General features: G+C 39.8%; 1 protein-coding gene across 5 annotated transcripts in view; it reads left to right on the forward strand.

The window, feature by feature from the left end:
- The window catches only part of KIF2A (kinesin family member 2A), a 92,475-nt gene that overhangs the window by 69,367 nt on the left and 8,382 nt on the right, over positions 1–14,726 (forward strand). For 3 of the 5 annotated variants that reach the window (XR_012158886.2, XM_073344036.2, XM_073344038.2), the window contains exons 16-19: positions 673–740; positions 5,077–5,190; positions 6,607–6,757; positions 7,719–7,820. Coding sequence is in view for 4 of the 5 variants with exons in the window: in XM_073344036.2 (XP_073200137.1) it covers positions 673–740; positions 5,077–5,190; positions 6,607–6,757; positions 7,719–7,820 (435 nt within the window). In the remaining variant the exon portion in view is untranslated. The remainder of the gene's footprint in view (positions 1–672; positions 741–5,076; positions 5,191–6,606; positions 6,758–7,718; positions 7,821–14,726) is intronic. The other 2 variants (XM_073344039.2, XM_073344040.2) reach the window with 1 other exon arrangement.

Genomic DNA, 14,726 nt, shown 5'->3' on the forward strand with positions numbered 1-14,726 from the left:
CACTGCCCTAACTGCTCCCAGTTGAGATCTCCTACCCCTCACATCTGCTGAGGGTGTCTCCACTGCTCCCGGCCACATCAAAGCCTCACCCTGGCTAGCAGGGTGACCATTTAAGGTATGGAAAATATACCTTTATAGGGAGAGATGATAGATGGTCAATCAATTTGGTTTATCCAAAAGAAGGCTAAGAAGTGACTTGATCATAGTCTACACATACCTACATAGGGGAGAGATCTCTGGTAGTAGACAGTTCCTTAATCTAGCAGAAAAAGGCATAGTTTGATCCAGTGGTGAGAAGCTGAAACTAGACAAAATCAGACTAGAAATAACATGGAAAGTTTTAGCAGCAAAGGTAACTAAAGATTGGAATAATTTACCTTGGGATTGTGGTAGATTCTTCATCACTTTGAAGTTGTGAAATCAAGATTGGGTATTGTTTTAAAAGATGTGTTGTAGCTCAGCCAGAAATTATGGGCTTGATGCAGAAATTACTGAGTGAGTTTCTTTGGCCTGTGTTACGCAGGAGGTCAGATTGAATTATCATTGTGGTCCCTTCTGGCCTTAAAAATTTGTTAATCTATATGACATCTGAAGTGCACGGTAAAATTCTGAAATTCTGCAGTGTTGTTATTTTTACAAAAAGTTTGTTGACTTGTGGTTTGTTTTCCCCAGATTGCTACTATCTCTCCAGGGATGGCATCCTGTGAAAACACTCTAAATACACTGAGATATGCAAATAGGTATGGGAAATATTTTATTTGTAGCTAATTTAGCTGTTGTATTAGATCTCTGAATTGTGGTATTCTGTTACTGTGTGACACACAATTATTTTAGGCACTTTCTAATTGTTTTTAGTATGCTTGCATTTCTTTCTAAAATACAGACCAAAAGACTGATCCAAGCATTATTTGAAGTTAATTTCACACTTGTGAAAGGTAACAAGTTAACAGCACTGGAAACTGAATTCCAGTATTTACTGGTAGACAGGATGACAACAGTGTGTAAGCACCTTCACACTGACCAATATACTTCAGTCCTGTTCTGGAGGTGTCACCTTTTGGGGTAAGAAGACAGGTTCAGTCTCCAGGTGGATTCTGTCCTTGAGGACCTCTGCTGAGATGGTCAGTTGTAGCGTGTACACTTTTTCACTAGGAATTGAGACCCTGTTGCTGTGAAAGGCACAGTATTGCTTCCCAGAACCTGCGCTTCCAGGCTGGTCTATAATAGACAATGTTGCTGCTTTAACTGTATTGGTATAATTACATCCACAAAAAGCCCCTAGTGTGGATGCAATTATACTGGTGTAGAACTGTCTGTACTAGGACTTTTACTGGTGTAACTATAGGTACGTCTACACATACATCGGTGTGTAGAGTACAGACCCTGCATGCTCAGCTAGCACAGGTATACAGTGAGGCACTGCTTAGGGGAGTAGAATACAGACAGGCCATAACCTTAGGGTATGCTTGTGATGTCCTGCTTAGGACACCCAGAGCTGTGAGCCACTGTTACTGCTCTGTCTCTTTGGAAGTAGTGACTCTAATGATTTCTGAGTGCGTCCAGTGAGAGGGACTGGACGCTTCAGGGAGACATCTCTGGGGACCATGGCATGGGGTTCCCTGATTGTTATCTGCAAGGCAAGGTAGATCTTGAAGAGCAAGCTGACAAGGCAGACAGGTTCATGTGTCAGCAAAGTGACACGCAGCTTGGCAGAAGCAAAGCTCTCACTCTTGCTAAGGCGGAGTGGTAACTCAGTTGCTCACAGCTCTGGGTGTCTTGCGCACAACGTCATAGTGTTCCCTGCATGGCTTTCTACATGCCCACTGCTATTTTTAGCAGTGTAGTGTCCCACTGTTGGAGCCTTTTCCTGCTGCAGGGAAAGACTCTCACAGCTCCCTGCTGTCAGAAACTTTCCCTGCTCCCTTTCCACTGCCAGTGTCTTTCATTGCCATGTGTATCAACATACTGCAAGTGTAGACAAGGCCTATATCAGCAAAAAATCACACCCCTCACTGATATAGTTATAACACTCAAACTTTTAAGTGTAGACCAGCCCTTCTAGATTCCTCCTTTTCCCCACTATTTCTGTTTTTTTTTTTAAAACTGTTTCTTCCCTTCAAGAAACAAAAATGCTTTTTACATGTTTCTGGTTGAGTATGGATATCCTGTATTGCTTTAATTTCTTTGCTTTTACCTTTTTGACACAAGTACAGAAGTATGCAGTACAAATAGGATTTTTTGTCACTTGTAAATTTAAATTTTCTTCTAAACTTGATAACTTGATCCGTAAATGCATAGAATAAAGCTGTTGGGAATATATTTTAACTGTCAAGAAGTGGGGAGGTAGAATTTCTCTTATTTTTGTACTACTCCTTTTAGAAGAATTGGGCATATGAGTAGACATGAGTAGTCAGGGACTTCTCAATTGCATAGTGCTTTTTCCATAGTTCACAAAAAAAACCAAACAAACTTTATAGATCTAAGAAACATTTTAAAGTTACTGTATATTTGAGTATACTGCTGGAACAAGACCTCTGAAATAAATGTTCAGCAGTAAACATATGAGATCATTGAAGATCTTTACTTTTTCATAATTCAGGGGAGGCAGTTAATTTGTGTTCTATTTCAAGCATATAAAACTGTCCCTGTGCTTGTGATGCTATTATGTTTTGCAAAAATAATGCACTACAAGCCTGTAATGTGTTTTTAATGTTTCTGTAACAAGTTTCTTAGAGAACTTGGTTTACGTTTTCGAGAGACCCATATACTGTGCAGAAGTATTAATTATATTTTTCTTTGTATGCCAAAATCTAATATGTACCTAACAACATTTGTAGACTTTGTCCATACATTTAAATCTTGCACTTGCCTTTGTATTTTAACTCTTTAATGCTCTTTTAGCAATGTGCCATTTTCATATCAATTTTAGGGCTGTCAGTCAATCACAGTTAACTCATGCAATTAACTCAAAAAAAATAATCATGATTAAAAAAAGTATTGTGATTGATCACAATGTTAAACAATAGACTACCAATTGAAATTTATTAAATATTTTCATGTTTTTCTACATTTTCAAATATATTGGTTTATATTACAACACAGAATACGAAGTGTAGAGTGCTCAGTTTATATTATTATTTTTATTACAAATATTTGCACTGTAAAAATGAAAAATACTATTTCTTTTGTTTATCAGTTCACCTCATACAAGTACTGTAGTGCAATCTCTTTATCATGAAAGTGCAACTTACAAATGTAGATTTTTGTTGTTGTTACATAACTGCTCTCAAAAACAATGTACATCTTTAAAGCTTACAAGTCCACTCAGTCCTACTTCTTGTTCAGCCAATTGCTAAGACAAACAAGTTGTTTACATTTACAGGAGATGCTGTTGCCTGCTTCTTATTTACAATGTCACCTGAAAGTGAGAACAGACGTTCTAATGACACTTTTGTAGATGGTGTTGCAAAGTATTTGTGCCAGATATGCTAAACATTCATATGCCCCTTCATGCTTCGGCCACCATTCCAGAGGACATGCTTCTGTGCTGCTGATGCTCGTTAAAAAAATGAGTTAATGAAATTTGTGACTGAACTCCTTGGGGGAGAACTGTATGTTTTGGGCTCTGTTTTACTTGCATTCTGCCATATCTTTCATGTTATAGCAGCCTCAGATGATGACCCAGCACATGTTCGTTTTAAGAACACTTTCATAGCAGATTTGACAAAATGCAAAGAAGATACCCATGTAAGATTTCTAAAAATAGTTACAGCATTCAACCCAAGGTTTAAGAATCAGAAGTGCCTTCCAAAATCTAAGAGTCCGAGGTGTGGAGCATGCTTTCAGAAGTCTTAAAAGAGCAATACTCAGATGCGGAAGCTGCAGAACCCGAACCACCAAAAAAGAAAATCAACCTTCTGCTGGTGGCATCTGATTCAGATGATGAAAATGAATATGCATCAGTCCACTCTGCTTTGGATAGTTATCGAGCAGAAACCATCATCAGCATGGATGCATGTCCTATGGAATGGTGGTTGAAGATGAAGGGACATATGAATCTTTAGCGCATCTGGCAAGTAAATATCTTGCTACGCCGGCTACAACAGTGCCATGCAAATGCCTGTTCTCGCTTTCAGGTGACATTGTAAACAAGAAGCGGGCAGCATTATCTCCTGCAAATTGTAACCAAGTTTGTTTGTCTGAGCGATTGGCTGAAGTAGGACTGAGTGGACTTGGAGGCTCTAAAGTTTTACATTGTTCTATTTTTCAAGGCAGTTATTTTTTTTTGTACATAATTCTACATTTGTAAGCTCCACTTTCATAATAAAGAGATTGCACTACAGTACTTGTATGAGGTGAATTGAAAAATACTATTTCTTTGTTTCTTACAGTGCAAATATTTGTAATCAAAAATAAATATAAAGTGAACACTGTGCACTTGTATTCTGTGTTGTAACTGAAATCAATATATTTGAAAATGTAGAAAACGTCCAAAAATATTTAAAGAAATGGTATTCCATTATTGTTTAACAATGTGATTAATCACAATTATTTTTTTAATCGCTTGACAGCGCTAATCAATTTATAAATGAGTGACTTCCTGCAGATATTATATAAACTGTACACACACTAAATAGTAATGTGTACGCAGTTTACGATACGCATAAAACTGAGTAGTATGCAGTTTGAAGTAATTATAACTGTAGTCGCTTAATGTTTTGAAAGCAGCAATTCCATGGAATATTCATCTCAGGCCAAATTCTGTTCATTATACCAATGTATACCCAGAATAACTCCACTGAAGACAGTGGAATTATTACAAATTTACACTGCTGTAAATTAGCAGAATTTGGCCAGTTGAATTTTCTTAGGAACATGCTTGAAACTCAAATTTGAGGAAGGCCTAAATATCTCACCACTGTCTCGAAACATGTTTTATCTTAAAAACAAACTGCTTCATTTGTTTCATTCTTTTCAAAATTATAAAGGAGAACGCTAAATGAAAAGTTGTCATTTTAATTAATGTCTTTACAAGAACACTTTCTTTTAATATGCTGCTGTATCTTGCTGCTGCAGAGTAAAGGAATTTGGAATTAGTCCTTCGGACATTCCCTTCTCACAGAGTAGTGGCAGTCGCTCTGATCTCTCTCCTTCCTATGAATACGACGACTTTTCTCCTTCGATCACCAGGTCTACTTCATTCTATACATGGAATCTTTATTTTAAGTTTTTCTGTTTAACTGTATAATTTTACAGACCCAAACCTTCATTTATTCCCTTGCCTTGAGTCATCATATACTTTGTTTTTGTCCTGTTTGACAGGTGATGGTACTGCATGGTCTGCAATCATCTTTCCAATTTTTGTTCATTTTTCTTAAACATTTGAATATTTCATATTCAGGCTTGCTTTTCCCTTCATACATAAAAACGGTGATGTCACCTTTGTAGATTTAGTGGATTGATTCTCATAAGTCTGTTTAGAGTAATTCTAACTCTGTGAATTTTACTACCTGATAAAAAATAAAAGGAATTGTAATACCTTCGTTATTTTCATTAGTGTAGTGAATCCTACATATACGTGTGGGGGTTTTTGGTGGTGGTGTGTTTTGTTTTTGTTTTTTTATTCCATATTAGCAAGTTGTTAAGGTTAGTTATTACTGAAGGATATTTGTCTAACCTTTTTGGTTTATTTGCAAATTTGGATTCATTTAGTTCATAAACTTTTTTTTAAAGTGACAGGTTTCAGAGTAGCAGCCGTGTTAGTCTGTATTCGCAAAAAGAACAGGAGTACTTGTGGCACCTTAGAGACTAACATTTGTTTGAGCATAAGCTTTCGTGAGCTACAGCATCCGATGAAGTGAGCTGTAGCTCACGAAAGCTTATGCTCAAATAAATTTGTTAGTTTCTAAGGTGCCACAAGTACTCCTTTTTTTTTTTTTAAAGTGGACATCCTTGCTTGAAAGGATGATGTCAGCTGCTATTTTGTAAAGTTCAAGTTTTCTAAGAATCTCAAAGTTGAAATTGGTTTTAATTAATGATCTGTCCATTCTTTGTGGACACTAGATTGTTTGTTTGTTTACTGGCGGTGATTTGTTTTTTAAAGTCAAAAAGTGCTAAATCATTTATTAACCAAAAAGATGCACACAAAGATAGAAAAATATATTGGCCAGTTTTTGGTGTACAATCTGTGAAGCTATATTTACACTAATGATTACAACTATTATTGACTTGTTATACAGTTCTTTAATATTTATGGTTAGGGTTGTTTTTTCCCTTCTTGTACCCGTTTATTACAAAGACAGTCTTGCATTCACTATCTTTAAATCTAAACTGAATGTTTTTCTAACGGATATGTTCTAACTCAACCACAAGTTATTGGCGTTGATGAAATTCTGTGTCCTGTGTTTATATAGAAGGGTAGACTAGATTATCACAATGGTCCTTTTTTGGCGTTAAAATCACATTAAATTTGTGAAGTTGACATCACCTTTATTAAATGAATTAAATTGCATCTGAATCCGTAAGGCTTTAATTTACTTTAGCTATTTTAAATAGAGCATCATTTATTTTAAAATAAAATCTTTTTTTTTTTTTTTATGATTGTAGGGTGAAGGAACTGACGGTTGATCCTAGTGCGGCAGGAGATATCCGTCCAATTATACACCATGCTCCAAATCAAATTGATGATTTAGAGACACAGTGGGGTGTAGGGAGCTCACCTCAGAGAGATGATCTTAAACTTCTTTGTGAACAAAATGTGAGTAGCTTTCATCATTTTAGGTGTGTGTATATATAATATTGTCTTTGAATTCAACAGTAGATCATATCCTGAGTAACATATGTTTATAAGGCTACTAGCTACTTGGTTGAGTATAGTTAGCCTCTGGACTCTTTCAGATTGTCATAAAGTTAATGTTAATGCTAAAAATGTGTTTTTTGGGGGTTTGCTTAGTTTTAGATTCGTTCTGTTTTCCTTGCTGTTAAGGACACTTCAGTAGCGCTGCCTGTTTGTTTTGGAAGTTGCTGCTCTTTCTCTGGATAGTTTTTCCTAGCATGCCTTCATCCCATATTAGGCAACTGGCAGCATTCTGTAAAGCCCTTTCTTTCCATTATTAAGAACATAAGAATGGCCATACTGGGTCCGACCAAAGGTCCATCCAGCCCAGTATCTTGTCTACCGACAGTGGCCAACGCCAGGTGCCCCAGAGGGAGTGAACCTAACAGGTAATGATCAAGTGATCTCTCTCCTGCCATCCATCTCCACCCTCTGACAAACAGAGGCTAGGGACACCATTTCTTACCCATCCTGGCTAATAGCCATTAATGGACTTAACCTCCATGAATTTATCCCATTCTCTTTTAAACCCTGTTATAGTCTTAGCCTTCACAACCAGAGCATAGAGAATACTTTAGAATACTTCAGAATGATTCTGAGAGCTTGTCTGTACTTTGAAACTTGCAGACATAACATAGCTATTCCAGAATAATTATTCCAGAATAAGTATAATGATCATTATTACAGTATAAAATGCCATGTGGATGGTCTTATTCCAGAATAGATTTATTCAGGCATAAGCTTTTGTGGGTAAAATACCCACTTCTTCAGATGCTCTATATATTTCCCTTTCTTATCTTGGGATAGGATGAAACACCTATTTAATTTATTAGTTTTAAAGCAAAATTCATCAAAGAATAAAAAACTTTATTATTTTTTTAAGGAGGAAGAAGTTTCTCCACAGTTGTTTACTTTCCATGAAGCTGTGTCACAAATGGTAGAAATGGAAGAGCAAGTAGTAGAAGACCACAGGGCTGTCTTCCAGGTAAAATATTGATCACTGCATTATATTAATCAAATAGCTCACACTGGCCAGAGAGAAGTTCTAACTCTTTGGACATAAGATGTCATGTGGTATACTAGTGCAGTCAGACCTTCACAGATTTCTAAACACAATTCTTAAGGGCAAGGCCATTGTGGCAAGATACAGAGTCAGAATCATATATAATACACCCTGTCCCCCAACCACCAGCTCCTTTGTCACAGTGACAAAGGAGAAGCATACTGCTATATTGTCTGTGGAAACCCAGTGTAACTTCTGTTGTTTTCTTTTCAGAAGCTGATAGTCTTCAAGAAGTCATGTTACCATAGAGCATTTACTGTTCTTTTTTTTAATATTGAATTAATCCTTCTGCTTTGGTTCCTTTCTGGTTTTGGCCATGCCTTCCAGTGTTAGTGGCTGCATGTTTTGGGGATGAAGCTTATTTGGCACTAACCCCACAATCTGAGCTTGAAATTTGATTGACTAATCAAAAGACTATATGTACAAACCAAGGCTGATTATAGACAATGACACCCCCACCAGCGTCCACGACCAACTAATTCAGAGGCTAGTTTCATCAGACAGACCTGCCTCTAGCTGCATGACTAGTTATTTTATGTGGGAGCTAGGTAGGTTGGTTCTTTCGCCACAAGCCACTCCATTTAGAAGAATACCACCAAGCACATGGGGTCCTGATTGTGACTAGGGCTCATAGGCACTACTGAAATACAAATAATGAGTAGTAATAATAAAGTGCCAGCTCTCAAGGCCTCTAGATCAGGTAAAAAGAAAAGGAGTACTTGTGGCACCTTAGAGACTAACCAATTTATTTGAGCATAAGCTTTCGTGAGCTACAGCTCACTTCATCGGACGATGAAGTGAGCTGTAGCTCACGAAAGCTTATGCTCAAATAAATTGGTTAGTCTCTAAGGTGCCACAAGTACTCCTTTTCTTTTTGCGAATACAGACTAACACGGCTGTTACTCTGAAATAGATCAGGTAAGGAGAAGTCTTGAGGCAGGCTTGAAACCTGCTCCTAAAGAAATGGTCCTGGTTATGCTGAGCAAAATATTGACCATCTATCTGCTTTTTCTGGGTTGTAGTTTGCCAAGGATTCCTGCCTTCAGTTGTTCAGAGGAAAGATGGTACTGCATTTTGTGGACAACCTTTAACTATGACGGAGTTGATTTGCATCATTTACGTTGCTTAGTTGCAGAAATTGCACTTCCCACACTTACATTCTTTCCTAGTTTTTGCTGATCCAGGCACTTTTCCTATGAATGGATGGTTTTTTGTTTTGTTTTTTTTAGGTTTGTTTTGTTTGTTTTTGGTTTGTTTTGTTTTTGTTGAGTTTTTTTTTTATGTTGTATATTGGGTATATTTTGTCTTATGAATGTACATTGTAACAAGCTAACCCTGATTTTCTTGCTACCAAAAATCCCCCTAAAAACATTGTGTTTTGTTTAAAGAATGTTGCCAGCTTTATGTTGGATAGTGCTCAGTGTAGTAATCTTGTGGGGGAAAAGAGTATTTAGAAGTTCCCTATTAGAATATTCCTTTGCAGATTGTGTCTGATTAGAATAAACCTCGTGGCCATTGAAAGGTAAAATATTTTTAAAAAGCTTTAAGGTATATTTTTGTTAAGATTCTTAATAGTAGGTTTTAGAAGAGATATGGAAATGTATTTATTTTGATTTGCCCAAACAAATTAAACAAGCGCCTATTCTGCGCTGTGAGGGCCTTTTATAAATTTACTTTAAAAACACAGCAGATACAAATAACTTCACCTTGGGCCCAAAACAATAGACTGCACGAAAATTTTCAAAAGTGTCCCATTTTCAAATGTGAAGTAGTCAGCTAGGAGCATAACTCTCATTGAAAGCCACTGGGACTTAGGAGACTAATTGCATGAGTCATTTCTGAAAATGGAACTTAGTCTCCTAAGTCACTTAGCACTTTTGAAAATTGTACCTCTTGTCTAGCTCCTTCCTCCCCGAAAGCCTGAGGTAGATGGGTTTTGTAGTGTGCCCTGATGATTGAACAGTTTGGGCTACTGAGGGTTGGACTAGGGGACAGGGAAAGAATTCATTCCAGTGTTGTGGGTCCATCCTCCAGAACCCCCTGTCAGCATTCTCTTTTAGACTGAAATGTTTTCAGTTGGAGTGCTTCTCCTGATCATAGCTGAAGCAGGATCTCATTGGGAGAGGGGTAGTCTCCAGAGTAGACCAGTTTAAGCCAGTGAACCCCATTGTCCCCATAGGACAGCTTTGCACTTCCAGAGTATTTGAAAGCTGCCCTAAAGCTGGCTTAGCCAGCCCCTAAAGGTCTCCCTCAGTGTAGGGCGGCGGTTCTCAAACTGTGGGTCGGGACCCCAAAGTGGGTTGGGTCGCCAGGGCTGGTTTAGACTTGCTGGGGTCCGGGGCCAGAGCTGAAGCCTGAGCCCCACCACCCAGGGCCAAAGCTGAAGCCTGAGGACTTTAGTCCTGGGTGGCAGGACTCATAAGAACATAAAAGCGTCCATACCGGGTCAGACCAAAGGTCCATCTAGCCCAGTATCCTGTCTTCCAACAGTGGCCAATTCCAGGTGCCCTAGAGGGAATGAACAGAACAGGTAATCATCCCCTGTTGCCCATTCTCAGCTTCTGGCAAACAGAGGCTAGGGACACCATCCCTGCCCATTCTGGCTAATACCTATTGATGGACCTATTCTCCATGAATTTATCTAGTTCTTTTTTGAACTATGTTGTAGTCTTGGCCTTCACAACATCCTCTGGCAAGGAGCTCCACAGGTTGACTGTGCATTGCGTGAAAAAATACTTCCTTTTGTTTGTTTTAAACCTGCTGCCTGTTAACTTCATTTGGTGACCCCTAGTTCTTGTGTTATGAGAAGGAGTAAATAGCACTTCCTTATTTACTTTCTCTACACCAGTCATGATTTTACAGACCTCAATCATATTCCCCCTTAGTCATCTCTTTTCCAGTCTGAAAAGTCCGAGTTTTATTAATCTCTCCTCACACAGAAGCCGTTCCATACCCCTAATAATTTTTGTTGTCCTTTTCTGAACCTTTTCCAATTCCAATATATCTTTTTTTGAGATGGGGCGACCACATCTGCGTGCAGTATTCAGGATGTGGGCGTACCATGGATTTATATAGAGGCAATATGATATTTTCTGTCTTATTATCTATCCTTTTCTGAATGACAGGTTTCAGAGTAACAGCCATGTTAGTCTGTATTCGCAAAAAGAAAAGGAGTACTTGTGGCACCTTAGAGACTAACCAATTTATTTGAGCGTGAGCTACAGCTCACTTCATCAGATGCATACCGTGGAAACTGCAGCAAACGTTATATACACACAGAGATCATGAAACAATACCTCCTCCCACCCCACTGTCCTGCTGGTAATAGCTTATCTAAAGTGATCATCAAGTTGGGCCATTTCCAGCACAAATCCAGGTTTTCTCACCCCACCACCCCCATACACACACAAACTCACTCTCCTGCTGGTAATAGCTCATCCAAAGTGACCACTCTCCCTACAATGTGCATGGTAATCAAGGTGGGCCATTTCCAGCACAAATCCAGGCTTTCTCACCCTCCCCCCCCCACCTTTCCCGGGGACGGACGGAAAGCCTCAAGGGCTTCTTTTCCATGGGTCCAGATGATGAAGATGTCATCAATATAGCGCAAGTAGGACACCATCCTGGCCACTATGGATGTAGAAGCCCTCTACACCAACATTCCACACAAAGATGGACTACAAGCCGTCAAGAACACTATCCCCGATAATGTCACGGCTAACCTGGTGGCTGAACTTTGTGACTTTGTCCTTACCCATAACTATTTTACATTTGGGGACAATGTATACCTTCAGATCAGCAGCACTGCTATGGGTACCCGCATGGCCCCACAGTATGCCAACATTTTTATGGCTGATTTAGAACAACGCTTCCTCAGCTCTCGTCCCCTAAAGCCCCTACTCTACTTGCGCTATATTGATGACATCTTCATCATCTGGACCCATGGAAAAGAAGCCCTTGAGGAATTCCACCATGATTTCAACAACTTCTATCCCACCATCAACCTCAGCCTGGTCCAGTCCACACAAGAGATCCACTTCCTGGACACTACAGTGCTAATAAACAATGGTCACATAAACACCATCCTATACCGGAAACCTGCTGACTGCTATTCCTACCTACACGCCTCCAGCTTTCACCCTGACCACACCACACGATCCATCGTCTACAACCAAGCTCTGCGATACAACCGCATTTGCTCCAACCCCTCAGACAGAGACAGACACCTACAAGATCTCTGTCAAGCTTTCTTACAACTACAATACCCACCTGCGGAAGTGAAGAAACAGATTGATAGAGCCAGAAGAGTTCCCAGAAGTCACCTACTACAGGACAGGCCTAACAAAGAAAATAACAGAACGCCACTAGCCGTCACCTTCAGCCCCCAACTAAAACCCCTCCAACGCATTATTAAGGATCTACAACCTATCCTGAAGGATGACCCAACACTCTCACAAATCTTGGGAGACAGGCCAGTCCTTGCCTACAGACAGCCCCACAACCTGAAGCAAATACTCACCAACAACCACATACCACACAACAGAACCACTAACCCAGGAACTTATCCTTGCAACAAAGCCCGTTGCCAACTGTGCCCACATATCTATTCAGGGGACACCATCACAGGGCCTAATAACATCAGCCACACTATCAGAGGCTCGTTCACCTGCACATCCACCAATGTGATATATGCCATCATGTGCCAGCAATGCCCCTCTGCCATGTACATTGGTCAAACTGGACAGTCTCTACGTAAAAGAATAAATGGACACAAATCAGATGTCAAGAATTATAACATTCATAAACCAGTCGGAGAACACTTCAATCTCTCTGGTCACGCAATCACAGACATGAAGGTCGCTATCTTACAACAAAAAAACTTCAAATTCAGACTCCAGCGAGAAACTGCTGAATTGGAATTCATTTGCAAATTGGATACTATTAATTTAGGCTTAAATAGAGACTGGGAGTGGCTAAGTCATTATGCAAGGTAGCCTATTTCTCCTTGTTTTTTCCTCCCCCCCTCCCCCCAGACGTTCTGGTTAAACTTAGATTTAAACTTGGAGAGTGGTCAGTTTGGATGAGCTATTGCCAGCAGGAGAGTGAGTGTGTGTGTGTCCCCAGGAAAGGGGGGGGGGGGTGAGAGAGCCTGGATTTGTGCTGGAAATGGCCCACCTTGATTACCATGCACATTGTAGGGAGAATGGTCACTTTGGATGAGCTGTTACCAGCAGGAGAGTGAGTTTGTGTGTGTATGGGGGTGGGGGGGTGAGAAAACCTGGATTTGTGCTGGAAATGGCCCACCTTGATGATCACTTTAGATAAGCTATTACCAGCAGGACAGTGGGGTGGGAGGAGGTATTGTTTCATGATCTCTGTGTGTATATAATGTCTGCTGCAGTTTCCACGGTATGCATCCGATGAAGTGAGCTGTAGCTCACGAAAGCTCATGCTCAAATAAATTGGTTAGTCTCTAAGGTGCCACAAGTACTCCTTTTCCTTTTCTGAATGATGCCCAACATTCTGTTTCCTTTTTTGGCTGCTGCTGCACATTGAGTGGCTATTTTCAGAGAAGGGGAGGGATAGCTCAGTGGTTTGAGCATTGGCCTGCTAAACCCAGGGTTGTGAGTTCAATCCTTGAGGGAGCCATTTAGGGATCTGGGGCAAAAACTGGGGATTGGTCCTGCTTTGAGCAGGGGGTTGGACCCTGGGGTCCCTTCCAACCCTGATATTCTATGATTCTATGACTCCAAGATCTCTTTCTTGAGTGGTAACAACTAATTTAGACCCCATCATTTCATATGTATAGATGGGATTATGTTTTCCAATGTGTATTACTTTGCATTTATCAACTTTGAATTTCATCTGCCATTTTGTTATCCAGTTGCCCAGTTTGTGAGATACAAAACTGCTCAAGATAGTTATCTTTGGATCATCTGCAGAGGACCTAGATCTAGGGTGACCATACTTCTCTAAACTGAAACTGGCATTGTTGCTCGTCACCCGTGCCCCCGCAAATGTTTTTCCGCACCCCCAGTGAGCCAAGTAGCATAGATGGGAGCAGAGGGAGGAGAAATGGATACGGAAGTCAGGCTTACTGGCCTGTAATTGCCAGGATCACCTCTGGAGCCCTTTTCAAAAATTGGCGTCTCATTAGCTACCCTCCAGTCATTGGGTACAGAAGCTTATTTAAATGATAGGTTACAGACTACAATTAGTAGTTCTAAAATTTCACATTTGAGTTCCTTCAGAACTCTTGGGTGAATACCATCTGGTCCTGGTGACTTATTACTGTTTAGTTTATCAATTTGTTCCAAAACATCTTCTAATAACACCTCAATCTGGGACAGTTCCGCAGATTGCCACCTAAAAAGAATGGCTCAGGTTTGGGAATCTCCCTCACATCCTCAGTCGTGAAGACGATGCAAACAGTTCATTTAGTTTCTCTGCAATGGCCTTATTGTCCTTGAGTGCTCCTTTAGCATTTCGATCATCCAGTGGCCCTACTGGTTGTTTAGCAGGCTTCCTGCTTCTGATGCACTTCACATTTTTTTGGTATTACTTTTTGAGTTTTTGGCTAGCTGTTCTTCAAATTATTTTTGGCCTTCATAATTATATTTTTATACTTCATTTGCCAGAGTTTATGCTCCTTTCTGTTTTCCTCTCTAGGATTTAACTTCCACTTTTTAGAGGATGTCTTTTTGCCTCTCATTGCTTCTTTTACTTTGTTGGCTAGCCATGGTGGCACTTTCTGGTTCTCTTACTATGTTTTTAATTTACGGTATACGTTTAAGTTGAGCCCCAGTTATGGTGTCTTTAAAAAGTTTC

Source organism: Lepidochelys kempii, chromosome 5, assembly GCF_965140285.1.
Source record: "Lepidochelys kempii isolate rLepKem1 chromosome 5, rLepKem1.hap1, whole genome shotgun sequence".
NCBI lineage: Eukaryota > Metazoa > Chordata > Testudines > Cheloniidae > Lepidochelys > Lepidochelys kempii.